The sequence below is a fragment of the Suncus etruscus genome, chromosome 1 (genome assembly GCF_024139225.1).
Source record: "Suncus etruscus isolate mSunEtr1 chromosome 1, mSunEtr1.pri.cur, whole genome shotgun sequence".
Lineage (NCBI taxonomy): Eukaryota > Metazoa > Chordata > Mammalia > Eulipotyphla > Soricidae > Suncus > Suncus etruscus.
In genome coordinates, this window is record NC_064848.1 from 185,946,926 (window position 1) to 185,961,892 (window position 14,967).

Genomic DNA, 14,967 nt, shown 5'->3' on the forward strand with positions numbered 1-14,967 from the left:
ACACTGTCCAGTGTGGTTAAAAAAAAATGAGAAGTAGGCCTGGAGAGATAGCACAGCGGTGTTTGCCTTGCAAGCAGCCGATCCAGAACCTAAGGTGGTTGGTTCGAATCCCGGTGTCCCATATGGTCCCCCATGCCTGCCAGGAGCTATTTCTGAGCAGACAGCCAGGAATAACCCCTGAGCACCGCCGGGTGTGGCCCAAAAACAAAAAAAAAAAAAAAAGAGAGAAGTAAATTAAATATATAAAACAAAAACATAGACGTTTAGTTGTTATAAGTATTTTGTGGCAAAGCAGAATCCCTTCTGCCTGAATTCAGCTCTCACATTCATCCAGGAATAATTGCTTCAGTCTCAATCCACTCCCTTTGTGGGGACAACGGGTTGCAGAACAACCCTCTAGCTTAGAGGGTCAGTCCCAACTATTCAGGTAAGAGTAAAAGACCCTCATTCAACGGGGGCCCAGAGGAGAAAACAGCACAGCAACTGTCAGGTGAGAACTAAGCTCTTCTTATATCCAATCAGTAGATCAATTTTCTCACTATCCAGTCTACTCTAGTTGGGAGACCCCTTTCATTGGGTCAGCTCTGCAAATAGGACCCAGACAGATTAGATCTAGTTGGTACTAACAGAGTATATACTGTTTGGTTTGATTTGGTGGCAGGACCCAACAGTGCTTGAAATAAAACAGGGTATTCCCGAGCTCTCTACAAAGTCTAAAGACAGGCAAAGAAAGGTCACAGAGGTCCCCAAGGACAATGTCTAGAGGGATAGGGTTATTTAGATAGACAGGATAACTGAGTAAAGCATCACATCAGTCTCAACTTACAGCAAGATATTGGGCAAGAAGAAGGCATAGTACAGCGGGTAGGTTGTTTGCCTTGCACACAGTCAGTCTGGTTCAATCCCCAGCATTCCATATGGCCCCCCAAGTACCACCAGAATTGATCCCTGAATACAGAGCCAGTAGTAATCCCTGAGCACTGGCAGATGTGGCCCAAAAACAAAAAAGAAAACAAGAGACCAGAGTAATAGTACAGCAGGTAGGGCGTTTGCCTTGCACATTGCAGACCTAGGTTCAATACCTGTCATCCCACATGGTTCCCCAAGCCTGCCAGGAGTGATTTCTGAGTGCAGAGCCAGGAGTAATTCCTGAGCAACTCTGGATGTGGCCCCAAATCCAAAATTAAAAAAAAAAAAAAAAAAAAAGAGGAAGGGACTACAGTGAGAATAGAGGAGGGTTGGGTCTTCTGGTTTACCTCATGTCTGGCCAAAAGGAGATTTAGGCAGCCCAATCCATGGCCCACTTATAGAAAGGCAGGAACACCTTTCAAAGAGGATGGAGAATCCTGTCAAAGCTATTGTTTCAGCCTTCATGTTCTCTCAACTGGGCTGTGAGTCTGAGCAATGGGTTTCATAACAGGTGAACATGCAGAGTCTGTGTTCTTAGACAACTGAGACCCCCAGCAGCCAAGGACCAGACACTCAGAGGACATGGAGCCCTTCTTTCATGTCCCCTTCCACTGTGTTTTATATATTTCCTTTCAATTCTCTTTCATGTCTCGGGAAAGTCCCTTTGAAAATTCCAGCCCAGCTCTGCCATGCAAAGTGAAAAGGGGCCATGAGAGGACAGGAAAGCTTGGGTACATGGCATTTTCTGGGTGAGGAGGGATGCCAGCTGACCATCTATGCCTAGAGCTGGCCACTAAGCTCTTACACCTGTCAGGATAGAGTGACCCTTACTGTATCCCAGCCAGCCCACAGAGGTGGTGTCTGCCTTTGCCTGTGTCTCACTCTGAGCTATTTGTGCTGTGGGCTTGATACTGACAAACAGAGCCCTTCCCAGCATGCTCCTCATAAGAAGTACAGCTATAGGTCTGGAGAGATGGTATGGAAGTAAGGCATTTGCCTTTCATGCAGAAGGTTGGTGGTTCGAATCCCGGCATCCCATCTGGTCCCCTGAGCCTGCCAGGTGCAATTTCTGAGGGTAGAGCCAGGAGTACCCCCTGAGCACTGCTGGGTATGACCCAAAAAAACCAACAACAAAAACAAACAAACAAACAAAAGGAATATAGCTATGGAGCAAGAGAGAAGGACAGTGGGTAGGATACTTGCCTTGCTTGTGGCCATCTCGGGTCTGACCCCAGTATCTCATACAGTCCCCCAAGCACCACCTGGAGTAATTCCATGTTTTTTGTTGTTTTGAGTAATTCCGAAGTGCAGAGCCAAGAGTAACCCTGAATACTACTAGAAGTGTCGTTTCCCCCCCCCCCACCCAATTAAAAAGTACAGCCAAAGAGAATTTCGTGGAGCTAGATAGAGTACAGCATGTAAAGTGCTTATATGTGGCCAACCTGAGTTCAATCTCCGCAACACATATAGCCCCCTGTGCCCTGCCAGGAGTGATCCTGAGTTCAGAGTCAGGAGTAAGCCCTGACCCCGACCACATGTGGCCCCCAAATCAAGAGCACAGACAAAAAAAGATGATGGGGCTTGTGCAAAAGCACAGTGGGTCGGATATTTGCCTTACACGCAACCGTCCTGAGTTTGATCCTCTGGGATTCCATATGGTCCCACAAGCACCACCAGGAATAACCGTTGAGTGCAGAGTCAGAAGTAAGCTCTGAGCATGAAGTGCCTGGAATGACTACGAAGTCTCTCAAGGGCTGGAGTGGCACCTCACTTCCTAGGAATGCTGCGCACAGGCCTTCAGATGCCAAGGTTAGATAGGGAAGGCTACAGGGGTCTGGGGGAAGGGGGGAGGAATCATTCATCGAATGGACAGCAAAAGGCAGTGTCCCGACAGTGTCCCTTCATTGGTGCCAGACAATCGAATCTTGGCCAGACAGTCATTTGCTAAATTTGGATCAGAGGACTATCTCCTGTTAACCCTTTCCTGGCCAACGAAATATGTTTCTACTCAAGGCTCCTACTGGAAAAGCAAGAGGCCTGTCTCAAGGAGGGGAGAAGGGTGGTCCTGGTGTCCTGTGGCCATTGGCCAGTGGGTACCCAGCAGGTGAGGTGGGCCACGGCTGGCACTCGGGCAGCATGCTCCACCCCAGGGCTTATTTACATGGTGGGTCAGAATGAAAGGAGGTGGCAGGCAGAGCGAAATCCGGTTACAGGGCCACAGGAAGCCAGCCAGGGGGGCCATTAGGCAGCAAAAACCATTGCAAAAGCAGGCAAAGAGCCAGAGGGGGAGAGAAGAATTCAGGAATTGTGCCAAATGGTCAAAGGTTTGTGGTTCATAGAGAAGTTTGGCCACAAGCAGGGCAGGAAATCAGGTTTCAAAATAGACCGGTGTCAACCGTGAATCAAAATGAAGTCCCACAGGGAAACCGCCTTGCAGCGCGCCCGGCTACATCCCCCACCCCAGGTACCCGCCCCTCGGCTGCACCTCCCTAGCGCTGGGTCCGGCCTCACTTGAGCTGCTGAGTGATGAGCTCCTCGTCGTTGAGGTAGCGCAGCCGCTCCTCCTCCACCAGGGTGCGCTGTCGCTGCAGCGGGTCCTCCTGCCGCCGCGCTGCCTCCGACACGCGCATGCTCAGCTCCGCCTCGGTGCCCTTGAGCAGCGCGCGCAACGACTCCTGGTTCTGGATCTGCGGGGATGCGAAGGGATGCAGATGGGCCGCTGGGCCCCGGGGCGGGCGGGGATGCAGACGCGCAGCAGGGAAAGGGCCCGGAGAAGCAGCAAAGGGTGGGATGGAGCCGAGTTCTGGGGCAGATGGAGGCAGGACGAGATAGTATGGAAGTAGGGCGTTTGCCTTGCATGCAGAAGGACAGTGGTTCGAATCCTGACATCCCATCCTATATGGTCCCCCGAGCCTGCCAGGAGTAACCCCTGACCACTACCAAAAGCCAAAGAAAAGAAAAGGACAGAGGAGGGCAGGGGTCCAAGTTGGATCATGCAGGACTGTGATCGTGAGGAGCAGAGGTGGGGTATTGGGGTGCAGGAGGACAAGATCCGATTCTGAGGAAGTGGTGAGGCAGGAGAGAGGGATTTAAGGCTGTGACTCACCCACTGGGGCTGAACAGAGTTTGCAGGGGCAGGGAAGGCAGACTATCTCCTGCACCCCAGTTCTAAGGTCAAGTTGGGGGCTATGGGGGTGAGGGAGATCTTACCCGTGGCGCAGATGGTAACTCCCTACCCACCTCTCCAACATGTCTCTGCTCATTATTCTCACCTGTCGGGCCTGGGGCCCTCTCAGGAGCGGGCACAGTTATGCCAGGCTCCTCACTGATGGAACCATCTGCCAGGCAGGGCAGGGCAGGTAAGGCTGCAGGTCTCAGGAATGGGGAAGCACAGGGGGCTGGGGGAAGGGCTTGTGCCTAAAGGAATGGGGTCTGCAGGGCAGGAAGGAATGAGACTTCCCTGAGGGGTACTGAGAAGGGTAGTGGAGGGAGTGATCCCGGAACAGAGGAGCATTGCATGGGGGCTCGGTAAGGGTGCAGAGACTTATGGTGTCCCACTTGAGGAGGAGGAAGAAGTAAACGGATTCAAAGAGGGAATTCTCCAGTGTCTCTGGAGAATGAATATGGAGGCGGGATTTCCTGGAAGGGGCTGCTTGGGAGGTGCGGGGGTACCTGGAGCTTTCGTAGTTGCTGGAGCTGGCTGCGCAGGTCACTGGTGCTGTTCTGCAGGCCACGCAGGTAGAGTTGCAGCTGCAATCGGCTGATAGGCGTGGGCTGCCCCACAGAGGTACTGCTGGGCGGGGGTGGCCCGGACACTGGTGTGGCCCCACTGCTTCGGCCACCAGAGCCACAGGCTGCAGAGAAGGAACCACAAGGATGGGAGAGAGAGAAGTCACCTTGTGAACTCGAACAGGGGCAAGTGTCCCACTCCTGCCCCACCCTGGTTAGCAAAACAGCAGGCTCTGACTTCCTGCCCAGCTGGGGTAGGCCTCCATGAAGAGCAAAAGGCCAGGCCAAAGTGCCAGGCTCAGGATGTACTTAGGTAGTGGTGGGGGCCTCCCAATAGAGCTAGAGTTTAATCTCCCCTTTACAGAGTCAGGACCAGAGGCCCTATGAGATGACTCCATTTGGGGGACAGAGAAGAGAAAGGTCACTCACGTGCTGAGGGGGTGGCTGCTCCATTGACACCTTCAGTCTTCTCGCTGTGCCACAGGGAAGAGATACCATCAATAAGTGGCAGCCTGACCCCAGACTGGGGAAACCTCAGCATAATCTCCAGTCCCCTGTTCCCCAGGCCAGAGTCCCAGGGAAGGGCAGGAACACAGGCAGGATCACATGGGCAAACATGGCTGAATGAGCCCCAAGTTTCTGCTGCCCACATGCTTTCCCTGGCAGCCGAAATCCTGGGCAGTGGTGCTAATGTAGAGCCTCACCTGGGTGTCTCAGGCTCGGAGCCTCGAAGCAGGGCACTCTGCACCAAGCCTGTGAGGCTGGCAATCTGCTTCTCCATGGCCTCCATGCGCTCCCTGGGGAATATGGGGGTGTTGAGAGCACCTTGGGGTACAAGGTCCCTCCCACCTACATCTCCCCCAAATTCTTGAGTAAAATCCATAGTATGGGCTCGGAGATAGCTCAAAGAGCTGAGTACATGCTTTCCCAAGGTTCCATCCTCAGCTCTGCACCCAGCTGAGCACCACCAGATGTGACTTAAGAAAACATAAAAAAGTGAAAAAAATAGAGGAAATATTCCCTCCGTTGCCAAAAGACAATTTACTGGGCATCAGTGCCTACCAAATCAGCCAAATGAGTAAGGTCTTCCTTGAGGTCAAATCATTCTCCCTTTATCTCTTGGATCCCAAATGTTCCCAGCCTCTGTACCTTGCCTGTTTCCCTGTACCTGATATACCTTCCTCTTTACCTCATCTCAGAAATCACCCCAGAATCCCTAGCATCCTTTAGAAATGTTTTATCCCTCCCAGAGGAGTATCTCTCTGTGTCTCCCTCAAGAGATGGGTGGGAATCGGGCTCGCTCCATATGATGGTGCCCAGAGCAGAGTAGATAGCAAAACAAGGCAAATTCACTGTCAGATCTCAGCAGTGCTGTCAGAGAGCAGACAGGCCAGGTCAGTACTGGGCATCTCCTCTGGCCCTGCACCTTTAGGGGGAGCTGAGGAAAAGGCCAAAGTCCCCAGCAGAGGCCATGGAACAGAGGTGCTTTTGTCCTGACCCCTTTTATTTACCCTAGCACCCAGCCTATGGACTTCAGCTGGCCCTGTGCTGGACAGCTCTCTGCTGCCAATTCTCCCTGCAGGAAAGGCACTGAAGGAGGCCAAGTTCAGCTTCAATTTTATTTTGGTTTTGGTTTTGAGGCCACATCCAGCAGTCAGTAAAGGTTACACCTTTCCCTGCTTAGTTCTTGGGCATTGCTCCTTTCATTGCTCAGGGAAATCTAAAGGGCCAGGGATGCAATCCAGGGCTTCGACCCTCTAAGTTATTTCCATCTGCTATGTCCTCTGCTTAGCCTCAATGTTCCTTGGGGAAACTGAATACTGTTGCTTCTTTTGTTGTTGTTGTTGTTGTTGTTGTTTTGTTTTGTTTGTGTCACACCCGGTGGGGCTCAGGATTACTTCTGGGGTGCACCCAGAAATCATTTCTGGTGGTGTTCAAGTAGACCATATGAGATGCCGGGGATTGAACCAGAGTCGGCCACATGCAAGGCAAACGTCCTACCCGCTGTGCTATCACTCCGGTCCCCTACTTGGGAAAATGAGGCTCAGAAAACAGGTGCAAACCCAGGTCTCCAGAGTCCTTGTCTATCCTCTACCTTTCACCCCTCAAATCTTACAGAGGCAAGGAAAATTCCTTGTCTGTCTCACCAATACCCCTCCCACTTACAAAATACGGGCAGTCCCCTCCAGCCCATCCATCCCTTTGGAAGGACTTCGAGGTGTGAGTCCAGGATACAATCCTTTGCAAGTCCCACCCCATGCCCCACATCAACCCACTCACTACCCTGCAGCCTCCATCCAGTGCACCCCTCCTCACCTGGTCTCTGTGTCCTTGGCTTGCACGGGCGGCCCGAACCCAAGCAGGGGACGCTCCCCGGGGCCGGGAAAGAGCTCGGGAGGCGGGGCTCCGGCTGTGGACGATCCCCCCGCGCTGCGTGTTTTTCCCCCGGGACTCTCTGCAAAGACCGAGGAGGACCCCGAATCCTTCCGGAAGGACTGACGCACGGGAGAGCCCCGGCTGGGCGGCCCGGAGTAGGGACTGTGCGGTGGCGGGGGGCCTCCGGGAGGCGCCGACACGTCGGCCAGCTTCTGCGGAGACGAGGGCGGCAGGCGGAAGCCGTAGCTGTCACCGTAGAGGGGGCCGCCGCCCGCCGCCTTGTACAGGGAGTCCTCCAGGTCCGACTGCAGCGCGGCGGCCGAGTAGGTGCTGAGCGAACGCACCGAGCCGCGCTTGTACAGGCCGCCGGCGCCGGGGTAGGCGAATGGGTCTCCAGTGGCCGCGGCCAGGCTCAGGCGACCCTCATGCAGCAGCCCGTAGGGGTCGGCGTAGAGCCCCTCGCCCTTCACTAGCACCATGCCGCCCGCCTTGCCCGCCAGGTCCTCGTCCGGCTTCACGTCGCGCCGCTCCAGGATGGCGCTGGGACTGGGGCTGACGCCCTGGGCGGCGGGGGCACCGCCTAGCCGCTCGGCCGCGTGGTGCACTGGGCTCCCGGCGTAGGAGGGCGGCCGACCCCCCGCATAGGAGAGGCGAGAGCGCGAAGGCGAGCCCGAAGGCAGCCCCGATGGCAGCCCCGACGGCAGCCCCGACGGCAACCCCGGTGGCGGTGAGCCCGAGGTCAGGTGCGGCGCTGGGGACAGGTTGTTGAGGCGCCGCGTGGGTGAAGACTCCCGCGACGCATACACCATCTCTCTCTGGGTGGAAGATAGAGACAACCCACCCCAAACCACAGGGCCTGGTCACAAGGGGGATCCCGCCTGGTCTCGCTGGAGGGGCTAGCATCTCATGGTCCCCATTTTTGCAAGCCCCTACTCCTGCTGGACCTGCCTGCGCTCGCCATGTGGCCCTTTTCCCATCTGGGTTCCTGGCATGGAAGACAAAGAAGCCGATGGAGAAGCACCAGAAGGAAGGGTGGGACGCAGAAAGGGAAAGGAGGGTACTGGGAGTGACCCCCCTGAAATAGGCAGGTGAAAGCAGGGGCAGAAAGCGGCTAAGGGATGGCTAAGGGATCCCACTATCTAAGCCTATAATTAATGTAATCCAACTTCTGCTTCAGCTCCTCCAGCGTCTTCCTCAAAGCTAGCTCTGGTCCCTGGTGACCAGTGACCAAACTCCCATCTTCCCACCCTCCCCCATGCCCTTGCACCCCTCAGAGCCATACCCGGAGGTCTCCATTGGTGAGATGTGAGCCAGGGAAAGCAGCATAGAGAGGTTCCTTCCTATAGATCTTGATAATACTGCGGTCCTGGATGTCCCTGGAGAGGGACAAGTACAGGGAGTCACCATCCCCTGACCCTGCAACACCACTCCCCAGTTAGTGGGGTGGATAATCCCCAGGGGAAGAGGCAGGGCAGGCTAGGATTGGTCAGAAGGGATGTGGAAGCCCGGGGAACCAGGCCCACCGGACATCCTCCAGCTCGTAGAAGACGTTTCTTGCTTCGTCTTTGATGAGGATGGCGGTGTTGGGCGACTTGAGCATGCCCATGGTGAGTTTCTGCGGGAACATGTGCGCGATGAGCGCGTGCAGCGTGTCCAGGCTGCTGACCTCATGTGTGATGTGCACGCGCCGAGTCTCCTCTCCGAACTGGAGGAACAGCACCCCTGCGAAAGACAAGGAGTTCTGGCGCTCAGTGCGGCCACCGCCACCTCTACGGCCGCGCCGTCGCCGGGCCTGGGAGCTGGGGAGGCCTTCGGTGGCCGCGCTGGGCCCACAGAGACACGGCTTGAGGCCCGAGGCCGCTCCGGCGGCGTGCAGATGTACCCAGGCACTCATGCAGCCGGCCCCTTGGGAACCTCTCGACCCAGCCCCGGGGGATGGTCTTAGCTGGTGCAGGCCTGCGCGAAAGGGCGGAGAGGTGCAGATAAGGAGATGGGAGAAGCAGGGAAGAAAAGGGAGGGTTATTGCAAAGGGTGAGAGGAGAGTCGGGGAGCTAGGGATATAGAGAAGAGGGCAGAGGAGTGGCAGGGAGCGGTGTGGACAGATGGAGCGGGGAAGAGTGACCAAGTAACCCGGCGGGAAAGCAGAACCGAGGGAGGAGCTAGCGGCTGGCCGGAGGGAAGGAGGAGGCGGGCAAGCGAGCGGGCGGTACCTGGCGAGCGCAGCTTGGTCTGGCTGGCAGAGCGGGAGAGGGGCAGGCTCTGTCGGAAGCGGTTCATCCTACTGAAGCCCAGGGGCAGCTCAGCCTCAGACATGGTCTCCAGCGACTCAGCTGAGGCGTATGACAGCTTGGCTGCCTGATCTGCCAGCCCGGGCTGGGCACCCTGAGTGTGTCGCGAACTGCGGGTCTGCGCAGGGGAGAGGAAAGAGGGGCGGGAAACAGGACAGGGCCAGAGGAAGGAGCATGAGCCCCTTCACTGAGTGACTGGCTCTGCACCCATCCAGTCCCTGGGGTCTCCCTTCAGCAGGGACCCAGCGGGGGTCTCTTGGATTCCAGACTCTTGCTATGGGGCTGCAGGAGAGTTCCCCAACCTCGTGGGCTGGTGGTATCCCTGAGACCCCCCACAGATAAGGACTTAGAAGCCCCAGGAAGCTTGAGCAGAAACCAGCTGAGCGGGAGCCATGGGCACGCCTGCTATTTTAAGCTTCCCAAGAACAACAACAACACAGATTTGTCACCGAGGTGAGCAGCGGAATCATTGAGCAAATTGGGGCATTAGTTCCAGACATTAATTAAGCGGCGGGTTTGTGAGCGGCGGATTTCTCCTTTCTGGACTCCAGAGGGTGGGCTGAGTGGGGGGAGAGAGGCAGGACCCAGAGAACGCAAAAAGAACCAGGAACCCAACTCTGGGAGGTATGGGGACTGATGGTCAGAATGATTGAAGAGCCATCCTAAGCCTCCCAAACTCAGCAGCTTTAGACTCCCCACCTAGAGCATGCAATGCACATGCTGAGCTTTGTGGGAATGGCAGGGGTGGAAGTGCCAGGCCTGAGCCCCTCCCACAAGGCACATGCTGCCAGTCCCTGCAAGGCCACACGCCAGGCAGCCTCTGGCCTCAAAGCAACATTGAGGAAATAACACTGACTGAGGAATCACTGGGAGGTAGGGAGGACAGGGTGTCACCCAGGCAAGCAAGGCAAGAAAGAGGTCACCATTTTAGTATTGCACCTTAAGGGCCTTGATCTGCACCCCAAGAGTTAGCTTAGCAGATTGCATTTAGGAGGTCTGGGTACAATATTCAGCACCACATGATCCCTGAGGCAAGACCAGGAAGGAGTAAATCCCAAGCAACAAGCCAGAAGTAGTTCCCGATCATCACTGGTTATGAACCCAAAACCAATCCTTAGTCCGGTGGAAGGGCTGGTATGTCATCTGGGGTGACAGCCCCATTCTTTTTTTTTTTTTTTTTTTTTTTTGGTTTTGGTTTTTGGGCCACACCCGGTGATGCTCAGGGGTTACTCCTGGCTATCTGCTCAGAAATAGCTCCTGGCAGGCACGGGGGACCATATGGGACACTGGGATTCGAACCAACCACCTTTGGTCCTGGATCGGCTGCTTGCAAGGCAAACGCCGCTGTGCTATCTCTCCGGGCCCAGACAGCCCCATTCTACTCCAGCCTCTCCCCCTCAAATCCATTCACTATACAGAAATTCATTTATTTCAGGGCAAGAGAGGATGACCATACACACGGCTCCATGTTGAATATATTCTACTTTATCTGGAGAGTCACACCCAGTGGTATTAAGGGCTTACTCTTGGCTCTGTTCAGAGGGTCATTCCTGGTGGGGCTCAGGGAGCTATATGTGGTGCCAGGGATCAAGCTGTGTGCAAGGCAAGAGATCCTTACCCTCTGTGCTACCTTTCAGTCCACTGTTGGATATATTCTATATACAGAGTATATGTATCCTTAGATACATATCACCATGAGGAAAACATGTTGCCTAATTCTATTTTTCAAACCAATTGCCAATTTTTAATGAATGACTCAACTCCATGAATGTTAGTTATTTCCAAGTTGGAACACTGTTTTCTCTTTTCATTTGATGCTTTATTCTGCCAGATGAGTTTTGCAAAACTAGAATATATTGCCTTTGTAGTTAAAAGAAAATGTATAAAAATATTTCTAAAAAGGAATCACTTAGAGACTGGAGCAATAAATAGTTCAGTGGATAGAGCACTTGCCTTGCACAGTCACTAACCTGGGTTCAGTCTCTGGTACCCTATGCGGTTCCCCAAGCCCTGACAGGAGTGATCCCTGAGCATAGAGTCAGTAGTAAGCCCTGATTACTGCCAGGTGTGCCCCCCCCCAAGAGAAGAAACCACTTACTCTCCTCCTCAGTTTCCTCCTTCCTCAAATCCTGATTAGCCCCTAATTAATCTCTTTCGTATTAACTCAATTTACTGTTCGAATCCAATTAGCACTCTCAGAAGGAGGAAGTATTCTTCCTCAATGGGCACTGGATCTGGCTGTCTCCAAGGTGGCCTCAAGGGCTGGAGGACACTGAAGGTCAGACTTGAGTGTCTTGTAGCATGTAGCCTCAAATATGCTGTGGCCAATACTTGGGTGGATACAAATCAGGGGAAAAGGGAGGCCTGGTTGGTGGGGGATGAGAGGGTCCCATGCCTAAACCTTGGCTCCATGGTTCAGTTCAAGACTAGATTAATGCCAGTCCTTGCCACAACCAGGCCTGGTCTGATGGGTATGGGGAGGTCAGGTCCATATGGCTGAGGGGCTACAGAATGAGGTGACCAGCAGTGGGTGACCACAGTACCTGGGGGCACAAGTGGGGTGAGTCTAAAAAGATAGAATAAGAGCCACAATGAAGGAGGACAGGAAATACTTGGGACTGCTGCTTGCTGAAAAGGGACCTCCCAGGAGAGGAAAGACCCATGCCTTCTGCCTGCCAGTTTCTGACTCTGTCCTGGACCCACAACCCCTCTCTTAACTCACTCACAGCCTTTGCCGAACCCTCCATCCCCAAGAAAAGCAAAATTCTGCCAGCCCTTTGCTCCTCCCTTGAGTCCTGAAAACCCTCCAGCTCTTCTCCCCACCCCTGAGCTGGCTCCACCATGGAGAAGAGATGGAGATTGTCAGGTTTAGAAAGGTGGTATGAGGGGCCGGAGAGATAGCATGGAGGTAAGGCGTTTGCCTTTCATGCAGGAGGTCATCGGTTCGAATCCCGGCGCCCCATATGGTCCCCTGTGCCTGCCAGGAGCAATTTCTGAGCCTGGAGCCAGGAATAACCCCTGAGCACTGCCAGGTGTGACCCAAAAACCAAAAAAAAAAAAAAAAAAAGAAAGGTGGTATGAGGGGTAATTCAATTTGTGCAGAGCCTACTGGCAGAGAAATGGGACTGGAAATGCCACTGTTGGGAGGGTGGCAGAGAAGGAGGAAGATAGGGTCTATCTTCCCCATAGGTGGAATCAGAATCTTCAGGGTAGTGACCAGAAATGCAAGATTTTGGTCATATCCCAAGGTGCTTCCCATCTCCCGGTTTGGGGAACAAGTCAGCATCTTGGATTCTATCTTCCACAATTCAGGCACTGTGAAGGCTTGCTGGGAGCTGCGCCTGTGTTAGGACACGTAGAATTTCATTCCTGTCTTGACAGCATCTGGTGGAGGTATTGCTGTCACATCTTAGAGAAGTGTGACCAAGGCCCAGTGGCTTATGGAACCCACACAGGGCAGTGAGCTTGTTTGCAGGCGAATTCATCAGCTAGCTAGTCACCGGGCTCAGGCTTCATGGTGGGAGGAGGTGAGCAAGATGACATTGGTGGAGTTGGAAGTGAAATCCCCCCAAGCTCTGTCATAAAGCCTATGATTTAGAGACCAGAGCCTGAGAATGCCAGCAGCAATGGAATTTGGTTCAGTTCTGGGTCTGGATGCCAAGGATAATTGGGGAGATACTCCCCCAGGGGCCAATAGGATGCTCCTGGCAGTTGGGGTATGGCAGGAATAGACTGTACAGAGGAAGCAGGATATCATCTTCCTCTCAGTTCAGCTCTTCACTTGGGCGTCAGGTTTATGGTGAAGGCTGTGAGTCTCAGGGAATGAAAAAGGGAACGAGGGCCCCATCAGATCCCCAAGGTCTCCCTCCCTGCAAGTTTAAACCTGACTGCAGAGAGCATGTCCCTGCCTCTGAAGCAGCCACTCCCAGTGAGAGGAAACAGCTGTCACCATCTCTCATTTTCCCAATGAGGCTGGGGACAGAGGGTCCCTAACCCGGGTCCCCAGCAGAAGTGCCCCAAATGCCCACACTGGAGCTGGAGCAAGCCCCTGGCAGACAACCCAGACAGTTTCAAAGCAGCATCCCCCAGGCCCCTGTGCCAAGCGGGTGCAGGGAGGGGGCAGGGCAGGAGAGCACATGCAGTTGCCACGGAAGCAGAGGACCACCACTGACCTTAAAACTCCAGTAGTTTGGCTGCTGATGGAAATAAGAGAAGAGATGGTTATGAGGGGGTTATGAGGGAACTGGGGAAATGCCCTTGGAGCTCAGCACTCAGCCCAGGCACCTGGACACACTGCCCTGCCAGGAGCAGGAAGAGAGGTAGTGCCCCCTACATTCTCTTCCAAGCCCCTGAGCCACACCAGGCTGGCAGATGGCAGGGGCACCAATTGAGATGTTTACAAGTCACTTGTCCCAGTAACTGCCTCTGAGCAGCAAGAAGAAGGCACAGAGAAGACCATGAGAGACACATTGAGATGTATCAGCTTCAGGGTGCAAGCAATGGTATCTGGTGATGACAGGCCAGGAAAAATGCCTGGATGAAATGGAACTGCAGTTGGCTCTTGAAGAAATGAGCAGCTAACAGCTAGGATGAATGGCTTGTGGAGAGGATGAGGTAGTGTGGGCAAGGGCCAGGGCAGGCCTATCCAGAGCATTAAGGAAAGAGACCTGGGGAAATAGGATATTGGCCTATAAAGAGGTCAGAGATGGGCTCCTAAAAACTGTGAAAGTATTTAGCCTTGTGGGCAAACAAGCAGAATGTGTGAGGGGAGCAGAGTGCAGTGGGAACTGAACCCAAAATAAAGACCAGGAAGGGGCCAGAAAGTAAATCTGGGGAGGGTTGGGGGAGCGGGAAGGGGAACTGGGCTGGAGGGGGGCATGTAACATGATGAGTCACAGAGGCAAGTGCACAGAAGCCATCACCTCAGAACCATAGTAGGGAGCGCAGGACAACAAGGGAGTCCTGTTCAGCCACAATAAACTGGGGTCACCCTGTTTTTCCCTGGAAACCAGAAGGCCCTTCCAGATGGCTCTGGACAAGGCAGGCATGGCCTGGAGGCTGAGCTGGTTCTTGGCAAAGCCGAGGGCACCCTGCTGACCGGTGCCAGCCTCAGCAGGAAGACAGGCAGCAGATGGCTTGCCCCTGGGTGCCTGGCACCAGCAGATAAGATTTCCAGGGCCTCAGAGACCCTGGCAGAGAGAGGGGGCCCTTGGTGTCCTAATACAGGGAGACCAGCCCATGCCCCCTGGATGCTCTGATGGGGAAGAGGCATAGGACAGAGGTTGGGAGGGAGATTGGGTCCAAGTTCCACCTTGAAGTGGGGTAACAGTGGGAGAGGGTTATGATGAAGAAGTTCACTCACCAGGCTCATCTCTCACCAGCACTGGCTCTGAGAGATACAAGAGTTTCAATCTGGCAGTGGAGGTTCAGCCATGTGTGTGCCCATTGGCTCACGACCCTGGGGATGCCCACAGGCTACAATCACAGTTGTTGTGTGCCCTTGGGGAAGGGCCTAAGGGAGTGGGCCCTTGAGGGGGCAGGCAGAGGGCATGAAGGGTTATGGCGGGAGAACAAGGCACATCTGGGGGTGTCAGGCACTCAGTATCACCCTGCATATGCTGGGACACCCTCTGCAAAGGACACCACTATATACATTCTCTAGACC

General features: G+C 54.2%; 1 protein-coding gene across 2 annotated transcripts in view; it reads right to left on the minus strand.

The window, feature by feature from the left end:
- The window catches only part of SRCIN1 (SRC kinase signaling inhibitor 1), a 43,596-nt gene that overhangs the window by 21,374 nt on the left and 7,255 nt on the right, over positions 1–14,967 (minus strand). For both annotated transcript variants that reach the window (XM_049778970.1, XM_049778963.1), the window contains 9 exons: positions 13,475–13,498; positions 9,225–9,420; positions 8,538–8,736; positions 8,297–8,390; positions 6,955–7,829; positions 5,343–5,435; positions 5,068–5,111; positions 4,582–4,763; positions 3,421–3,596 (listed from right to left, as the gene is read on the minus strand). In XM_049778970.1, the coding sequence (XP_049634927.1) occupies positions 3,421–3,596; positions 4,582–4,763; positions 5,068–5,111; positions 5,343–5,435; positions 6,955–7,829; positions 8,297–8,390; positions 8,538–8,736; positions 9,225–9,420; positions 13,475–13,498 (1,883 nt within the window). The remainder of the gene's footprint in view (positions 1–3,420; positions 3,597–4,581; positions 4,764–5,067; positions 5,112–5,342; positions 5,436–6,954; positions 7,830–8,296; positions 8,391–8,537; positions 8,737–9,224; positions 9,421–13,474; positions 13,499–14,967) is intronic.